The sequence below is a fragment of the Mustela nivalis genome (assembly GCF_964662115.1).
Source record: "Mustela nivalis genome assembly, chromosome: 15".
NCBI classification, from domain to species: Eukaryota; Metazoa; Chordata; class Mammalia; order Carnivora; family Mustelidae; genus Mustela; species Mustela nivalis.
The window spans coordinates 3,669,042-3,687,921 of NC_139034.1; the positions used below are offsets into that span (position 1 = coordinate 3,669,042).

Here is an 18,880-nt window from a genome sequence, read left to right on the forward strand (position 1 = left end):
CCTTCTACCTCCTTTCCTTGCTCTTCTCTGGGAGTTATGATTTTGCTTATTGGAGTCCCCAGGTCTACCTTCATGATCTAATAGTTTTCTTTCCCTCTTTTTTTCAGGTTCATTGTTTTCCATAATTTTATCTTCTGTATCACCTCTTCTGACCTATTCTCTTCTCTGCTCCTTCAGTTCCTCGTTGTGATTATGTCTAGTCTATTTGTGTCTTAGTTAAAGCATGCATGCACACACACACACACATTTATTTGTTTGTTTGTTTGTTTGTTTGTTTAGGTCTGACTAGTTTTTAGGTCCTTTATCTCTGGAGCGATGGTTTCTCTGGTCCTTCTATGCTTTTTTCAAGTCCAGCTAGTAGTCTTATGACTGTAGATCTAAATTCTTGTTTAGATACCTTGCTTGTATCTGTTTTGAGGTCCCTGGCTGTGACATCTTTATGATCTTTCTTTTGTGGAGGATTCCTTCATCTTATTTTGGCTAAGTTTCTTTTGTGTGTTATGAAAGCTTGTTATATCTCTCTCTTCCGCACCTGAGAGTAATGCTGTATTAAAAAAAAAAGAGGTAATACACTGTCCAGGGCCTGATACTTTAGGAAGTGTTTCTGGTATATGGTGTTTGCACTCTGCTGTTGGATTTGGCTACTCTTTTGCACTGGTCAGTCCTCTGCAGAGTTTCTCCTTTCTTGCAGTGGGGAGTATTTGGACCTTTTTCTAGGTGTGCTTTGATTTTTTTGTTGAAAAAAGCATGGAGGGGCACCTGGGTGGCTCATGGGTTAAGCCGCTGCCTTCGGCTCAGGTCATGATCTCAGGGTCCTGGGATCGAGCCCTATATCAGGCTCTCTGCTCAGTGGGGAGCCTCCTTACTCCCCTCTCTCTGCCTGCTTGTGATCTCTCTGTGTCAAATTAGTGAATAAAATATTTAAAAAAAAAAAAGCATGGGAAAAAGGAAGGAAAGAGAAAGGAAAATAACAGAAAAGTCTGCTTCACAAAAAAGAGTAAAAGAAAAGGAATGAAAAAACCCAAATAATCAAGAAAATACTATAAGCCTGATTTCAAAGAAAAAGAACAGGGGAAAAAAAAAAGAATAAGAAAGGAAAAAAAGACACCTGATCCAAAGAAAGAGAGAGAAGGGAATGAAAAAACAGAGTAATAAGCAAAAAACTGTAAGCCTGATTCTGGTGGCAGAAAAAATTCAGCCTGGTCCTATTTCCACCACAGATGAAGGGAATGCTTTGAAGCACTAGACTTGGTGCATGTTATATGCTGCCTGTGTTGCTCTTTTGGGGGAGATCCCCCTGTGCTGGCTTGGAGTTAGTCTTGCTCCATTAATAAAAATGTGTGTTAGGCACATGGGGGCAGGATTGGATGTCATTGGCGCCGACTTCCACTGGGGGCCACTTTGTTGCTCTCTCATGTCTGAACATGTTGGTAGGAAGGCTAAAATGCCACCCTACTCTCTTGTCTCCAGACAGAGAATCACATACCCCCTGCTGTTTTGAAAACTCTCACAGAAAAGTGAGGACCCTCAGTGAATTTGGCACCCAGATGTCCTGCTTTTTATCTTTGGTGCAGCTGGGATTCAAAACTCCAAATCTCCTGCATTTGATATATGGCATGTGGCTGGGGTTCAAAACTCCAAATCTTTTTTTTTTTTTTAATTAAGATTTTTTATTTATTTGTCAGAGAGAGAGAGAGAGAAACACACAGGGGGAGCAGCAGGCAGAGGGAGAAGCAGGCTTCCTGCTGAGCAAGGAGCGCATGCAGTCAGTACTCGATCCTGGGACCCTGGGATCATGAGCTGAAGGCAGATGCTTAACTCCACATCTTAAAGGAGCTGATACCACTCAGATCTGCTCCCTCCTCCAGATTAAAGCCTCGCTGTGCTCTGACTAATGCCCTTTGTCCCAGAAAAACAGTCCCCTACCTGCACAGTGTCCGGAATCTGTGGTATGTCACTGTGAAAAGCAGCAACTAGGTTACCCATCCTTTGTGCCCACCCTTGTCCCCTGCCAGTGAAAAGCCGTTTGCTGGTGCCTACGGGGTCTTTTGTCCTTGGAAAGGCAGTAATTCCTCTTCCAGATATACTTCATGAAGGGGAATGATCTCTCCCAATGCAGCAGGAGATCCCTACACAACTTTCGTGCCCTTCCAGGCCAGAACCTTCCTTTTCTCCAGGAGTGGAAAAACCTCAGAGCTTGAGGTCCTTTCACTATTTGCAAAAAACCTGCCTCACTCAGTTTCCCTGGTTCCCCAGTCTGTGGTCTGAAAGGTTTTCTTGTGTGAACCTGTGTCACACTCTCTCAACCACTCTATCCCTCTCTCCCTTTTCTCTCCCTGAGGAAGTGTTCCCTTCCCTCCGGGGCGTGGCAACTTCTCTCTCCCCCAGTTTACTTCCACGTACCTTGGACTTGTTATGCTATCTCATTCCAACCATGGAGGTCCTTCTTCCAATCTTCCGATTGATTTCCTGGATGTTCCAGTGATCTGACCTCAATATAGCTATGTTCGAGGGACAAGGAAAGCTTAGGGTCTCCCTGTTTCTCTGCCATCTGAACTCCTTTTTATTTGTGTTTTAATTCAGCTGTACTTTTCGGTGTGTTTTAGGGTTCTCTTTACAGTTTCATTTAAAAATGGCTTTGGCTAGAAATTCAGCTTAAAAACCAGTATCAGATAATATAACTTTAAATTTTAGTGTAATAAAAGATAACAAAATGGGGGGTCCTCTGTCCTACCTTTCTCTGTTCCACCCTAGTTCACCTCCCTAAAGTCAGATAGTCTTTCCTCTCTTAGTTGTTTCCTCTGACATAACTTGCATGTAGAAATACGATTAATTTTTATATGTTCATCTAATATTCTGTATATACCAATTCACTATTAGTTCTAGTACATGCTTTTTTTTTCTTAGAAATTTCCTTATATATATAATCATGTTATCTGTGAATAGAGACACTTTTACCTCTTTCTTTCTTATCTGCATGTTTTCTTTTTCTTGTCTTATTACATTGATTAGGGATCTCAGGCCTCCTCCCAACACTTAAATGCTAGTGGTGAGAGTAGAAACCTTTACCTTGTTTCTAATTCTTGGGTGAAGTTCCTCCACTATTAAGTATGATGTTGCCTGTCAAGGAAGTTCTCTTCTGTTCTTGGCTGGCTGAAAATTCTTCTTAGGTTTTTATTTTGTTGCTTAGGTTTTTATTTTTTTTTTCTTCTGAATTTTTATTTAAGTTCTAGTTAGTTGATCTTGCTGAGAGTTTTTATCATAAATCGTTTTTGAATTTTGTCATCTGCTTTTTCTGCATCTGCTGAAACAATAATATGGTTTTTCTCCCTTATTCTATTAATGATGGCGTATCAGTTAGTTTTCAGATACTAAATCACCCTTGAATTTCTGAGAGAGCCTTCATTTGATAATGATACATCATCCTTTTTATATTGGCTGATTAGACTTGCTTTTTATTACTTAATGACATTGCAGAAGTTCATGAGGGTACTAGTCCATGTTTTCCCTGGCTTTGGTATTGGGATAATACCATTGGCCTCATTAAACGAATGGCAAAGTGTTCCTTCCTCCTATTTTCTGAAAGAATTTGTGGTAATTGGTATTATTCCTTCCTTAAAGTAAAGAGAATTGGCTGGCTTCCTAATAACCCTATCAGGAAGTTGAATCTCTAGATTGCTTCTTATTGACTGAATTATGTAAATATTAGAACTCCAATTACTATTAGAGGTTTTGGAGCTAACTGGATTGTTAATGAATGATTATAAATTAGTTGTTTTTTTTCTAAAATTTTTTTTATTGTGGTAAAAAAATGTAGCATAAAACTTAACTGTCTTGTTTCTAAGTGTACAGGTCAGTAGTATTGAGTGCATTTGTAATTCTGTGTGAACATTACCACCATTCATCCTGATAACTCTTCATCTTGCAAAACTGAAACTTTTTACCCATTAGACAATAACTCCTTTGTTTCTCCTCTCGCTCAGCCCCTGGCAACCACCATTCCTCTTTCTGTCTCTGTAACATTGAGTACTCTAGGTATCTTGTATAAGTGACACCATACAGTATTACTCTTTTTGTGACTGGTTTATTGCACATAGCATAATACCCTCAAAGTTTATCCATTTTGTAGCATATTTCAGAATTCCCTCCTTTTTTAAAACAGGTTCTGTGTATGAACTAAAAATGTTAACTCAAAAAATTTTTTAACTGGTGAACTCTTCACTTTAAAAATGGTTAATGATAGATTTTTGTGTGTGTGTGTGTTTTTTTAGTATAATTGAAAAAAAATTTTTTTTTTTTACTATTCTCATCATTAGACATATTTTCACAGATTTGATTTAATTTTATGAAAGACTCCATGGTATTTATAAGCAGCTTTAAAAATAATCCTAAAACTCTGTGTAAAGGTAAAATATACTTTCTTGGAAATCATTGCTGTTTAATGTTACTTCAAGGATGTGTACAGAAATAGAAGCTATTTTTGGAAGGGTTTTCATGTTTAACTGTTGCATTTATTAATTTTGTTCACATCTGACAAAAAATAATGTTGAAGATGTATTTTTTTTTAATTATGTTTATAGAAGGAATAGCATCTTTATTTGTGAGGACTAAGGCTTATGAATATACATAGGTAAATGTGTAGCCACTTCTGCATTGTATACTGAGGAGTTAAATGTAATTACAGATGTTTAACTGGGTCCTGTATAAAAGGGGACCATAGCATTTTTTTCCCCTCCCTCACAAAATAGCTGATTTTCCCATAGACTAAGAAATAATGATTATGTTTAAAAACAAAAAGTGTATGAAACCCCACAGTTATGATTATTCTTTTATCTACTACCTTACACAAGTAAACTCATGCCCCTCACAAATGTATTGTCAGTGGAATTGTTGAATAACCTTTTCCTGTATCCTCCTCACCTCATCACAGTTAGCTAGATGTGTATGCTGCTTTGTGTGTGTGTTTTTAAATGAAGATGGCAAAAGATATACTAGTTTGGCAACTAAGAACATGGAACCATATTAATCACTTTGTACTGTAGTTTCCTAGTACATTGTAGCAGTCCCTCAAAAACAGCTGAACAGGCTTAACTATATTATATTTCATGCCTCATTTAATTTAAACATTTCAACAATGACGCATATTCCCTTTGTTTCCTAAAATTTTGCTATTATAAACAATGTATATCTTTCTTCCCCAAAACATAATTATCTTAAAGAACTGGTGCTTGTATTTCTATGAGATAAGATTTCTGAAAGGGTATTATTATTCGATCATAAAAGTGTATTTTTTATTTTTAAAAGATATAACTAGATTGCTTTCCAAAAGGATGAGGATCTTTTTTTATTTTGGCCATTTGAATTTGCTTTTATGTGAATTTCCCCTTTATTGTTCGGTTGTTTAACTCCATTTGTGAGAATTCCTTGTTGATTCTAGATATTCTCATTTTCTAAAAATTTTTCCAAGATTTCTTATTTGGAGGGATTAACATTTTTTTCTTTTTTAAGTAACACTGACATAAATATTCATGAAAAGAAGATTTACTTTGATGCAGTAATACTTTTCCAAAATTCATATTTATTTGCTTTTGGTATTTGATGTTCCTTTTTTAAAAAGATTTTATTTATTTATTTGACAGACAGAGATCACAAGTAGGCAGAGAGGCAGGCAGAGAGAAAGGGGGAAGCAAGCTTCCTGTTGAGCAGAGAGCCTGTGGGGCTCCATCCGAGGACCATGGTATCGTGACCTGAGCCGAAGGCCAAGGCTTTAACCCACTGAGCCACCCAGTTGCCCCTATTTCTTTTCTTTTTTCTTTTTTTTTTTTTTTTAAGATTTTATTTGTTTATTTGACAGACAGAGATCACAAGTAGAGAGAGAGAGAGAGAGAGGGAAGCAGGCTCCCCGCTGAGCAGAGAGGCTGATGCCGGACCTAATCCCAGGACCTTAAGAATTTGCCTTATATTTCATAGCAGCGGTGTAATACATTCAGAGTTTTGGTAATCCTTATTTCATTGGTTTCTTCCAGGAACTATTAAGTGCTTATTTTATGCTGACTTCTGAACATTGGAGTGGATATTGGAGATGACTTCTTTTGCCTATTTACTGCTTTCTATGCATAGTGCTAACAGCTCAACATGTTATTTAATCCTCTGAACAACCTTACTATTATTCTTACTGGTTTTTGGTGAATGTAGGGAAGTTAAGTAGCTTACCCAAGGTTATATAGCTTACATGTTTTGAATTTGGTAAGCAGTTTGACTCAAAAGCCATAATATGCTCGCCTCAAGGATTTGAAATACATAAACAATGGTATTTAAACAGCGTCCTCATGGTATTGTATCTTGGTGGCACAGAAGTGGGACTAATTGATTCTAAGGATGTAATCTGAGAAAATAGAGCAGTGTTGATGACCTTTAACCTGAGCTTTGAAATAGATATAGAAATTCTAGGCAGGAAGGGTGAAGGAAGAACAATGGCATTCCAAGAAGACAGAAAAATATATACCAGGGTACAGTTTTCCAGAACTACTTGGCATGCCTAGAATGTAGAATGTGAAGTGTAAGGAGGTTTGGGGCTGGGGTGGAGTATGAAGTAGGTAAGAGTCATATAGCAAAGGGCCCATATTCATTGATAAAATGTTTAGACTTTGTATTTTATCCAGGGTGTGAAACATGAAAAGATTTTAAGCATTTTTAAAGATTGTACTCAATATTTTTTTCTTGGAAGTATTTTTTCTTGCAGCTGAGGGTTGGAATAATATTGAAACACTAGAGCTGCTGATTTATAGCTAAATTAATTATGGGTCATGTTTACATTTCTTTTGTTTGTTTGTTTTTAAAGGTTTATTTTGGAGTGCGCACGTGTGTGAGTATAGGGGGAGGGGTAGAGGAGAGGTAGAGAGAATCTCAAGCAGACTTTACACTGAGGGCAGATCCCAGGGTAGCATTCCATCTCGGGACCCTGAGAACGAAAACCAAGAGTCAGACACTTAATTGACAGCCACCTAGGTGCGCTCCCTGTGAGGATAATTTTTGATTAAGATTGCTACTCTTCAGACAGCTCTGGCCCATCAGGACATTTTCTTCAGGGTTACTTTTTAGAAGATGCTGCTGTCTTTGATGGCTTCTCCTTCGTTTCTGAAAAGCAGAAGTTACTGGCCTTTGGTGTTGGGGTAGATTAGGTGTTCATAAATTGCGTGCAGTTAGATATTTGTAAATTGGGACTGCCTTTAAAGGAAAAAACAACCATAATGTAGTTAGTATCCTTTCCCATACTACAGCAGTGACTCATAAAGCTTATTGTCATTCCTTCTGTACTAGTAAGAGGACCAAATCTTTTTAATTCATCAGGGATTGACAGAGAAGCCTCTTCAGAAGGACTGAGTGTTGGCACATCATTTAGGAGCTACTTGTAGTAGAGCTGAGCTGAGAGCCTAATTTTTGGCTTGTTATTTTTAAGGTTCTGAATGTACATAAAAAGTGCTTTCCCCTTGTTACTTGACTTAATAGCTGAAAATTATTTCAGGATCACTTCCCTCTTTTTTTTTTTTTTTATTATGTATGCTGCTTTATGTTAAGAACAAAATTGCTGTTTCAAACATGGGGATTTCATTTTTGTGATTGTTTTATATAATGTGTACTAAGTTTACATTTTAAAAATGTCTGGGAACCACACTTAAAAAAAAAAAACTATTTGTTAGGTGTGCCTGAGTGGCTCAGTTGGTGAGTAAGTGTACAGAGTTTACAGTAAGTGTAAAACTCTTGATCTCAGCTCAGGTCTCGATCTCAGGCTAGTGAATTCAAGCCACAAATTGAGCTCCCGGCTAGGTTTGGAGTCTACTTAAAAAACAACAGTAAAATTAAAAAAACAAAACAAAAAAACAACACCTAACAACTATTTATAATCCCATTAAATAGGTTTAATTGTGATATTATATTTGAAATTAATGCTACAATCATAACATTGAGAATTTCCAGATTAGGAAATGATAGAAATCCTGTTCTCTTGACTAACCCAAAAGCAGGGGAGGGAATCTGACATTGTTACTTCATGGCTTGCCAGTTGTTTGGTTTGTATCCCAACTGAAAGGCATTAGTTAGGAATTTTTGCATCCTAATTGAAAGGCATTAGTTAGAAATTTTTGTTCTGCCATTTTGAAATTATGCTGGCTAATCTTCCTTCTGACTAGGAGGAGTAATGTTAGATCAGTTCAGATGAATGATATGCTAGTCTGATTTTTGATTAGTACATGGTATGTGTATGTGTGTATGTGTGTGTATATATATATATATATTTATGTATACGTGTGTGTGTATATATTTTAAGAGACTTCAAAACAATTTTATTTTTTTTTAATTAATTCTTTTATTTTTTAATAAACATATAATGTATTTTTAGCCCTGGGGTACAAGTCTGTGAATCGTGGGTTTACACACTTCACAGCACTCATCATAGCACATACCCTCCCCAGTGTCCATCCACCACCCTCTTCCGACCTCCCTCCCCCCAACAACCCTCAGTTTGTTTTGTGAGATTAAGAATTTCTTACAGTTTGTCTCCCGATCCCATTTCTTTCATTTATTTTTTCCTACCCCCCCAAACCCCCCACGTTGCATCTTCACTTCCTCATATCAGGGAGATCATATGATAGTTGTCTTTCTCTAGTTGACTTATTTTGCTAAGCATAATACCCTCTAGTTCCATCCACATTGTTGCAAATGGCAAGATTTGATTTCTTTTGATGGCTGCATAGTATTCCATTTTATATATACACCACATCATCTTTATCTATTCATCTGTTGATGGACATCTAGGTTCTTTCCATAGTTTGGCTATTGTGGACATTGTTGCTATACTTCGGATCACTACGTTTGTATCTTTAGGATAAATACTCAGTAGTGCAGTTGCTGGGTCATAGGGTAGCTCTATTGTCATATTTTTGAGGAACCTCCATGCTGTTTTCCAGAATGGTGGTACCAGCTTGCATTCCCACCAACAGTGTAGGAGGGTTCACCTTTCTCTGCATCCTCGCCAGCATGTGTCATTTCCTGACTTGTTAATTTTAGTCATTCTGACTGGTGAGAGGTGGTATCTCATTGTGGTTTTGATTTGTATTTCCCTGATGCCGGGTGATGTGCAGCATTTTTTCATGTGTCTCTTGGCCTATTTAAAGATTTTATTTATTGGAAAGAGAAAGCATAAGTGGGGGCAGGGACCAAGGGAGAGGGAGAATTAGACTCCCCACTGAGCAGGGAGTCCCTACATGGGCCCTCATCTCAGAACCCTGAGATCTTGACCCTAGTTGAAGGCAGATGCTTAACTGACTGAGCCACCCAAGCCCCTAAGTCCATTGTATATATTTTTTCATCCTTTTACTTTTCATTTACCTGTGTTTACATATTTAAAGTTGGTGTCTTGGGGCTCTTCACTGGCTTAGTTGGAAGAGTACGCAGCTCTTCATCTCGGGCTTGTGAGTTCAAGTCCCATGTTGGGTATAGCGATTACTTAAAAAAAAAAAATTAAGTATTTGTCTTGAAGGCAGCGTTGGGCCTGGTTCTCCCCACCCTTAAATTTTAATTCAATTGACCAATCTTGTCTTGGTTTGTTTAGACCAACAAACTCCCCCCCCCCCTTTTTTAAAGATTTTATTTATTTATTTGAAAGAGATCAGGAGTAGGCAGAGAGAGAGGAGGAGGAAGCAGGCTCCCCGCTGAGTAGAGAGCCTGACGTGGGACTAGATCCCAGGACCCTGAGATCATGACCCGAGCCGAAGGCAGAGGCCCAACCCACTGAGCCACCCAGGTGCCCTTTTTTCCTTTCAATAAAATACAGTAAATGTTTATTTGGTCTTTGTGGGCCACACTGGTCTGTGTCATACACCCATTCAACTCTGCCACTGTAGTATGAAAGTAGACTGGGGCAGTATGCAAACATCAGTTGTGTCCATGTTTCAAGAAAACTTTATTGACAAAAATAGGCAGATGACCAATTTGGCTCAAAGACTCTAGTTTGCCACCTGGTTTAGACCTTTTATACTCAATGTAGTCACAGCTAACATTGGATGCAAATCCGTCCTCCTGGTTGTTTTATATTTGTTATATCTGTTCTTTGTGGGGTTTTCGTTTTGTTTCTTTTTTCTTTCTCTGCTTTTTTTTTTTTTTTTTTTGAATTAGTTATTTTTATGATTCTGTTTTATTTCCACTATTGGTTTATTTATGCCTTTTAAGTTTTTTGTAGTGGTTGCCCTAGGATTTATAATATGCATTTCAGTTCATTATATACCTCAAAAATGATTGCACCTCTTTATGTATAATGTATGAGCCTTATAATAGTGTAAGTTTCCCAACTCCTGCCTCCCATTCTTAGTGCTAGTATTGTCATACATTTTACTTTTGCCTTATTTTTAGATTACATTGTAGATGGACTTTGCGAACTTTAGTGTTTAAATCATTCTTTAATAACCCTCACTGGTAAGATTTATCATAGTAACTTATCAGTCATAAATTTGTATGGCTTACAGGAGTTAAAGAGAGGCAATAAGTAAACAAGTATTCGCTTACCAAAGAGTGCTAGAAGAGATCCTCAGGCAGCTACAGAATATTTCATTCCATCTGTACCATTCAGAATTTTTCTTTAATCAATAATTTAATTACTCTTACTGGAAAGTCTAATTTTGTTTTCTCCATGTGCTGTATAATAAAAACTGGAGCCAGATACTCTGTTTTTATCTGATATACTGAAGATTTCTCCCAGTTCTTATGTTCTGGATGCTTGGGTGTGTATTTCGGCTTTGGGCTTTTTAGGCAACAGAGTAATTGGTAATTTTGATTGCTTATGATTTCTAGATATATAGATAAAGCCAGTAATCACCCTTGTTGTGTTAGTGTGCCTGTTTTATTTATCCTAAACATAAGATTTCTTTCTTTCTTAAGACATACAGAATATAAGTAATATGTTCACTGTTTATAATTAGCTGGTTTTCCTTCAAGAAACTTTTTTTTTTTATTGTAGTACTTGTGCGGTAGTAATCGAAAAGACAACATATTTATTGATCCAGGATACCAAACATTTGAGCAAGAATTGAATAAAATACTCCGAAGTTGGCAACCCAGCATACTTCCAGATGGTAATGCTCTTTTATTTTTTATTTTATTATTTTAGAAGGTTTATTAATTTATTTTAGAGAGAGTGCATGTGCACGCGTGAACATGAGCAGGGGCTGGGCGGGGGGGAGAAGGGTAGAGAGAGAGGGAAAGAGAATCTGAAGCAGACTATCCACTAAGTGTGGAGCCTGATGCAGGACTCCATCTCATGAACCCTCATGCAATCATGACCTAAGCTGAAATCAAGAGTTGGATGCTTAACTAACTGAGCCACCCAGGTACCCAGGTAATGCCTTGTAAATAAAAGTGTTGCTTTGCTACTGGTATTTTTATTTTTACAGATAGTACATTAAAAATAATTAATAAATAATTTAGATAGCATATTTTTCATTGTAGTTATTCATGAACTCATCTGTTCATCTTTTGTTGGATTAGAAATGAAGTAATTGATAACTACTGTTTATGAAGAAATTTGTAATGAATATGACCCAACTTTCTCTGGAGTAAGACACTGGATGTTTACTTCTTAAGCCCTTCAGGGGATATTGTGATACAAATTTCTCTAAGAAATCTGTTTTAGATGTGTGGAGAAAATGTGTTTGTGAATAGAAATCACCTATTTTTTTCAGGAATTCTGCAGATTTAAATTCCTTTCTGACCATTGTGTGCTTGTCCTACAGAAGAACAGAAGCAAACATCTAGTCCCTTACTCCAGAAATGCTAGTTCCATAGTCTGGTTTGCTTCCTAGCTTCTTTTGTTAAAGAGCTGCTGAAATTCATTCCAGTTTTAACCTGGTGTGAATGGAGGATTGAAATAGGTTTGTTCTTGAATTAACTTCATTTTTTCTAGGTGGTTAAATGAAAATTGTTTTATTTATTGTAATTCTTTAAAAATACTTCTATTTAAGGGTCAATATTTTCTCGAGTTGAAGAAGATTATCTCTGGAGGATAAAACAACTAGGATCACACTCTCCAGTAGCTCTTCTGAATACTCTGTTCTACTTTAATACTAAGTATTTTGGCCTGAAAACAGTGGAACAACACTTAAGACTTTCCTTTGGCACTGTATTTAGGCACTGGAAAAAAAATCCTCTAACAATGGAAAACAAAGCATGTCTTCGATACCAAGTGTCTTCCTTATGTGGAACAGATAATGAAGGTAGTGTGACGTTTTTGTTTTTGGATTGTCTGTGGGAGGGATAGCCAAACTTTGCCTTAATAAAGACTGTATTGGGTCACTTCTTAAGAATCTAAGGACTGCCATTTTCATAAAGTAAGACAACTTACTATATATTCTTAAAATGTCTTAGTTCATTTTGTTTGAAAAATTGTGAATTACTGGAAGCCACATTTGGTACAATAGATACTAGGAATGAATAGTACTATCTTTTTTCAAGATTGGTCTTAAGAATTTTATATAACTTTTATTTTTTTAGATAAAATTACTACTGGAAAAAGAAAACATGAAGATGATGAGCCAGTATTTGAACAAATTGAAAATACAGCCAATCCTTCTAGATGTCCTGTGAAAATGTTTGAATGCTATTTGTCTAAAAGGTAAGTGTTAATGATATTTAATTTTTTAAATGGTAGTATAGATTAGTTGCCTTGAATTTAACTTACCAAGAGGTGACTGTTTTTCACTGATCTTTTTTAGATTTTTCTCTCTTTTCTCACAGCTAATGTTTGTAGTCTCATTATTATAAAATACCCAGCTTATACTTCATACTTTAGGATTCAAGCATATGTTAAGAAATTGTTGTCTACCAATGAGATTACTACTATTATTGTCATCTTTAAATCAGCAATCCCAGTGATTATATAAAGCATACATAGAGCACAAACTTTTTTTGTGAAGGATCAGATGGTAAATATTTTAGGCTTTTTGGGCTATAGAGCATCTTCTGCAGCTATTCCATTCTGCCATTATAGCCAGAAAGCAGCCATATACTATATATAAATAAATGGTTACATAGTATTTATTTATTTACATATAGTTTAGTGGTATAAAACTTGACACAAACAAGTGACAAGCTATAACTTGACCACACCCCTGGTGAAAAGGTATATTGAAAGGTAGAATGGATAGGTGGAGATGAAAATGGAATACTTAACATTTAAGCAGAAATGTTCCTTTAAGAAGGTCTAAAAGATACAGTGTTCTAAAAATACATTACTTTTCAGCAGTACTACTGCTTTTCCCTGTCAGCCTAAAACCAAAGACATTTTAGAAAATTTTAAACCAGTGAAATGTTTAGAGATCATAAATTTTAAGCTTGTCTGTTGCTTTATATATGAACCCTTTAATTTTCAGAGGGTTAGTATGAACCAAGTATATTGTCTTAGGTAAAGTTTTATAAATTATAACTAGGCCCCCTGGTTAGTTCTTAAGAACTCACAAAAGCAGTGGTGTTATTCATAGAAAATACTAATATTTCTGACAGTGGTTTGGGGTGGCCCTGTTTGGCAGCAACAGTGTCCTGTCTTCCAGTGGTAGTTGGAAATCCGTATCTTAGAATTAGTTATAAGTTATTATTATTATTTGGAAATTAGTTGGAATCCCTATCTTACATTAGTTGTTTTATTAGTTGGAAGTTATTTATTATTATTATTTGGAAATCCCTATCTTACAATTATCTTGTTAATATTTTAAAAATTAAAATTCGTGTTGTATAGTGCTGTTAGGTAATTTTATAAGCTACCATATTTCATTGATTTTTAAGACATTTTTCAGATTTTACTATCTCTGAAGCTGGGATGCATGTTAATGATTAATTATCTTAGAATTATAACTGCAGTGCAGCATTTTACTTGTTTAATGGCAGTATTAAAATAATGCTTAAAAATATTGTTTCTGTTAATGGTGTTTTGAATTCAGTGAAATACAGACTTTAAATTATGGTGGGAAAATAATCTTTCATCACAGAAATTAACTTTCAGAATATCTTAACGATAGAATATTTAATGTAAGTAATGAGCTGTGGTTGGACCACATAATATTGTAGTCATGGAATTATTCTTGGAAGAAGAAAAGAAAGTTGTGGGGAATTTTGTATATACTGTGAAATTGACTTTCTCCTTTCTCCCAAAGTCCACAGAATCTTAATCAGAGAATGGATGTTTTTTATTTGCAACCAGAATGCTCTAGTTCAACAGATAGTCCTGTCTGGTACACATCTACTTCACTGGACCGAAACACCTTGGAAAATATGCTTGTACGGGTTCTTTTAGTAAAAGATATTTATGATAAAGACAATTATGAACTGGATGAAGACACAGACTAAAAAGGAACGTTTCAGAAGCAATCGGGATAAAACAGCATTAGATAGTCATGCTGCTAGATCTTTATTATGGAAACATTTCAAGTTTACTCCTTCTGTTTTGAGTTTTGTAGCAGTGTACCCACACTGGGTATTACCATGTAAATAATCTGTGAGTGAAAGTTGCCATTATTCTATGTAGTGGTTTTAGGATACTTAACAAATACATTCAAATTCTTTTTTTATTATTATTTATTTGGTTAGGTATGTTTGTAACTTTTTACATTACAAAATACGAATGAGAATGTGCCATGTATAATTTTTTTCTTGTAGTAAGAAACATCCATATTGCACAACTCTACTGTTGAAAGGCTTCCTTGAAAGGAGGCTCTTTTACTGGGTTCTTGACCAGATGGTTGTGTATGGGTAGCACTACTAAAAGTTTAGAACTTGCAGTGTCTTTCAGAATTTTTAAAATAAACTGTAAACTAATAGGCTGGGTTTTTTGTTTTGTTTTGGGGGGTTTTGTTTGTTTTGTTTTCTTTATATTTCAGTTACTGAAGCCTTACAAGGTTATGTAGACAGATGCCATCTTCTGTACCAAAAATAGACAAGAGAATGCTGTCAATATTGGTGTACTGTAATGTGAATCTATATTGGTGAAACAACTTTTTGTTCCCCTTATTAAAACCTTAGTGTCCTTTTCTCATTTGTGGCTTTCTGCATCACCCCAGTCAATAATTTAAAAAAAAAAAAAATATATATATATATATGTATGTATATATGTATGTATATATGTGTATGTGTATATATATATATATATATATATATATATGAATGAAGAATGATGTTGAAAACCTGATCATTGAGACATTTTCTTTGTAAAAATGTCCAATGAAAGTACAGAATTCTGTTTTCTATGCCAACCATAAGTATTTAAAATCCCATTCATTTATAGAACTTTGATTTTTTTTTTCCTCTCTCCACCCCCTAAAGATAGAGATCATATTGCAGTATCTGAATAGTACTCTAAAACTTAACCAATTTTATTAGGATTTTTGTATTGCCTTCAAATATGACTGATGCATATGTTGGATAAAATTATTTTTAGAAATGCCACTCCCAAAATAGTTGTTATAGAAAGTCAAGCTAGTTTAAATAAGATAGTATCACATTTTACTATGAAGATTACCAGTGTAGTAATTCTGATATTTCAGATGATTAAAGAACAGAGAAACTGATGGATAAGATAAAGTATATCTTGAGGGAAATCACATTCGGTGTTAGATTGTTTGGCTTTTAAAATTTAATTACTTCTTATAGAAGATTGCATTAAAAAACTTTGTGCTTCTGCATAGCAGTTTATCCGTTCAGACCTTTTCTTTTAGAACAAGGAAGTTTACTGAAAATCCTACTTTATAAAGACTGAGCAAAATGCTAGCTGCAAATTATTGTAAAGAAATCGTTTGGCTGACTTCATAGAGCATGTGTGTTAATCATATTGTCTTGTTTCTGATTCCTGACTCACCACGGTGACATTAGTTTTTTAAAATTATTGTGGGGAATTTGGGCTATTTTCCACAGTGGTTAGGCAATGTCTACATGTCCCTTAGATATTTCTCTCTTGCTTAGGATAAATGTTAGCATTCAGAAAGTTTTGCAATCATGATATGGAAAATTTCACACTTGTAATCACTGTATATTTAAGCAATAAGTAGCAGAAATGTTTTTGGCATAAAATCACTTTATAATGTTCTAACTTGTTTTATAAGTTTGAATAACATTTCTGTCCCTTAATTTTATATTTGTTGATTTGATAATGAGACTGACAGTAGCAAATCTGATACTACTTTACTAAAAAGATTGCTCATTGTCTGTTTAATGAAGAAAAGTGGGTAACATGTTTAAAATATATACTACAAAAATTTCCCCTTTTTCCGGAAGTACTTCAAGCACTTTTCCTATAAATGCGTATTGTTGATTAAAAGGTGGTTAATCCTAACCATCTTTTATTCTTCAAAGTGGTGCTATATTCCATCAAGCAATAATGTTTGCCCCAAATGTCATTTAACATTAATTCTACCAAATACCATACATTTCTGCCGTGGTACTACTATTAAGCACCTTGTCTTGCTATTTACATTTCCTTTATTGTACATTTTAGCTTTCCTAAACAGAATGTCTACATAATTTTGATCGTAACATTATTGAGGATTTAGAGCTCTTGTTTTTGTCTTGAATGCAATCTAAGGATTAATTAACTTGACTCTCAGGGGGAAAAGGAAAAAAAAACTTTATAAGAATTGTCTGTTCTGTGAAACTTATTTGACCTAGAATACATTTCATCGGTTCCAGGATGTCCTTAGTTTGTGTGGTCCTAGCTGACTGCTGAGAAAAAAGACAGTGAAATGGTAGTAGTTTCTTTTTGCTTTTAAGTGATTTCTGATTATAGCATCCTGTAAATATAACTTATTGTCTCTAGATATCTATTGGAGATGCTATATTTTTTTGTTCGGAAGATTTTGCCATTTTAAGTTTTTATTCATACTGATAAGGTTGACTTTCCCATGCAAATTGAATCTTCATTAGCACAATTTTTAGGTTATAAACTGTATTAGGTAATATAAGACATTAAAGGATTTTTCTAGGCAAGAAGCTCAACTTTTTTTTTTCTTTTTTGGCCATAAAAATACTTTTATTACACAGAGTTGTTACCAGTGTGTTAAGCATAATTGAGATAGGAAGAAGATGCATATTGTACTGTGCATTCAGACTTTTGTCACTTTTTCTAATGGAATTTCCCTATGTCCTGGCCAATTTGGAATGGGGTACATCATTTATGGAGTAATTTGGATGTGGGTAACTTGCTTATGCATAATATTATGGATTACAGTAATGACAAAGTCATAAAATTGCAAATTTTTGGTTTGTACTACTCTACTGTGGGTTCATTTAATCTGAGATCTTAAACATCTTGCAGTCTTAAATCACTATAAAAATTTACACTTTTATTTTAACAGTTACATCCAAAATGTATTATGTCACTTATGTTCTAACACTGACTGTAGGGTACTGTCCTTGTTCCCCTCAAACAAACTAGTCATGAAAGTGTACATGAAAATATTTTTAAAGAATAAATTTCTTTAACTAAATTATAATACTTCTGGATTTCCCCCCTTAATAAGCCCCTTACTCATTTTTAGAGAAGTTCTTTGTTAGTCCATTTTACTTTGTTTTTAGGGTAGAATATTTCTAATGCTGTTTTCCTGTATTAAGTACTTTTGTTGTTTTGGGGTTTGTCATACTTGAAAATGATATTAACAAAATCTTAGACATTTAGAAGTTGATACCCAGAACAGGTTAACTGTATCAGTCTGAGTCTGAGAGTAGAGACATCTAAAGTGGTGTCTCAATTTGTACTTTTTTTTTTTTTTTTTTTTCTTAGAAGCTAGATGATTAGAGGGACTCCTGAAATAAGGTACTGTGATCCCTTGCCTTATAATGAACTGGACAAAAGAAAGTTGTTCCTTAAAATCTGGGCAGATAGTGTCCTTATTAATTATTGAGTTAAATAAGTTCATGAATTTAGGCCTTTTGAGAAAAAAAGAACCAAAGAGAAACAGATTTAATCTGTAAATAGGAATTAAGAATAGAACCAAAGAGAGGGTCACAGACCATTTGGGTCTACCGTTGGAGGTCTATGTATCTTTGAAGGAAAGCAGGTGTAAATGCTAACTGACCGCATTTTATTTTCTGTTGTAGTGCATTGGAAAGAGCAGTTACAGGTCCTTCTGGGACTTTCAACTACATACATTATTTGGGCCTCAGTTTCTTTATCTGTAAAATGAAGGTAGTGCCTAGATTTCTGATTCTCAAATTAAACACAGTTGATTTTAGGCTTGAGTAGTAAATCTTTCAGATTTTTGTGTGAAGACTTATGATTATTTAGACACACATTTTCTTGGAGAAGGGAAAGATCTTTCTAAAACAGCCTTAACACAGGGAGTGTTAGTCCTGATTTTTCAAAGTCCTATTCAAATAACTCCTCAGAAGTAAATTCAGCACGTGAAAACTCATTATTATAAAACTTAAATAGCAGATCTTTCTTACATATTTCCTCTGTGCCAAAGAACTATTGCTAGCCATGGTAGTTAAGGAGGAAGAGAAAAGATTAAGAAGGCATTAATGTTGTAGCTGTGGGTTATAAAAGCGATACACTGTACAGGTGCATTTAACTCTTAGGGAACAGAATATATTCATAATAGTTTACAGCAGAGATAATGGTGTACACTCAGAAATGACCCTAAAAGGCTTTTATGGTCTAGAGTAGGTTTCATAGAATTGTCACCACCATGTTTTATGTAATCAAACATGAGATTCCTGTAACCTGCTGGATAGTGCTTTTAGCTTTGTTAAAAAATGGTAAGTGGCTCAATTTGACTATTTTGATGGCTCTGTTTTGATGGCATCAATCTTCATCTCTGGCTTTCAGACCAACTTATTACAAGAGTAGTTA

General features: G+C 35.1%; 1 protein-coding gene across 14 annotated transcripts in view; it reads left to right on the plus strand.

The window, feature by feature from the left end:
• ZMYM2 (zinc finger MYM-type containing 2) overlaps positions 1-15,069 on the plus strand; it is a 115,314-nt gene extending 100,245 nt beyond the window's left edge. For 13 of the 14 annotated variants that reach the window (XR_014303623.1, XM_082701641.1, XM_082701640.1 and 10 more), the window contains 4 exons: positions 11,012-11,126; positions 12,012-12,263; positions 12,541-12,661; positions 14,196-15,069. Coding sequence is in view for 12 of the 14 variants with exons in the window: in XM_082701641.1 (XP_082557767.1) it covers positions 11,012-11,126; positions 12,012-12,263; positions 12,541-12,661; positions 14,196-14,388 (681 nt within the window). In the remaining 2 variants the exon portion in view is untranslated. Of the gene's footprint in view, positions 1-11,011; positions 11,133-12,011; positions 12,264-12,540; positions 12,662-14,195 lie in introns of those variants that run through there. The other variant, XR_014303624.1, reaches the window with a different exon arrangement.
• Positions 15,070-18,880: the final 3,811 nt, after the last annotated feature.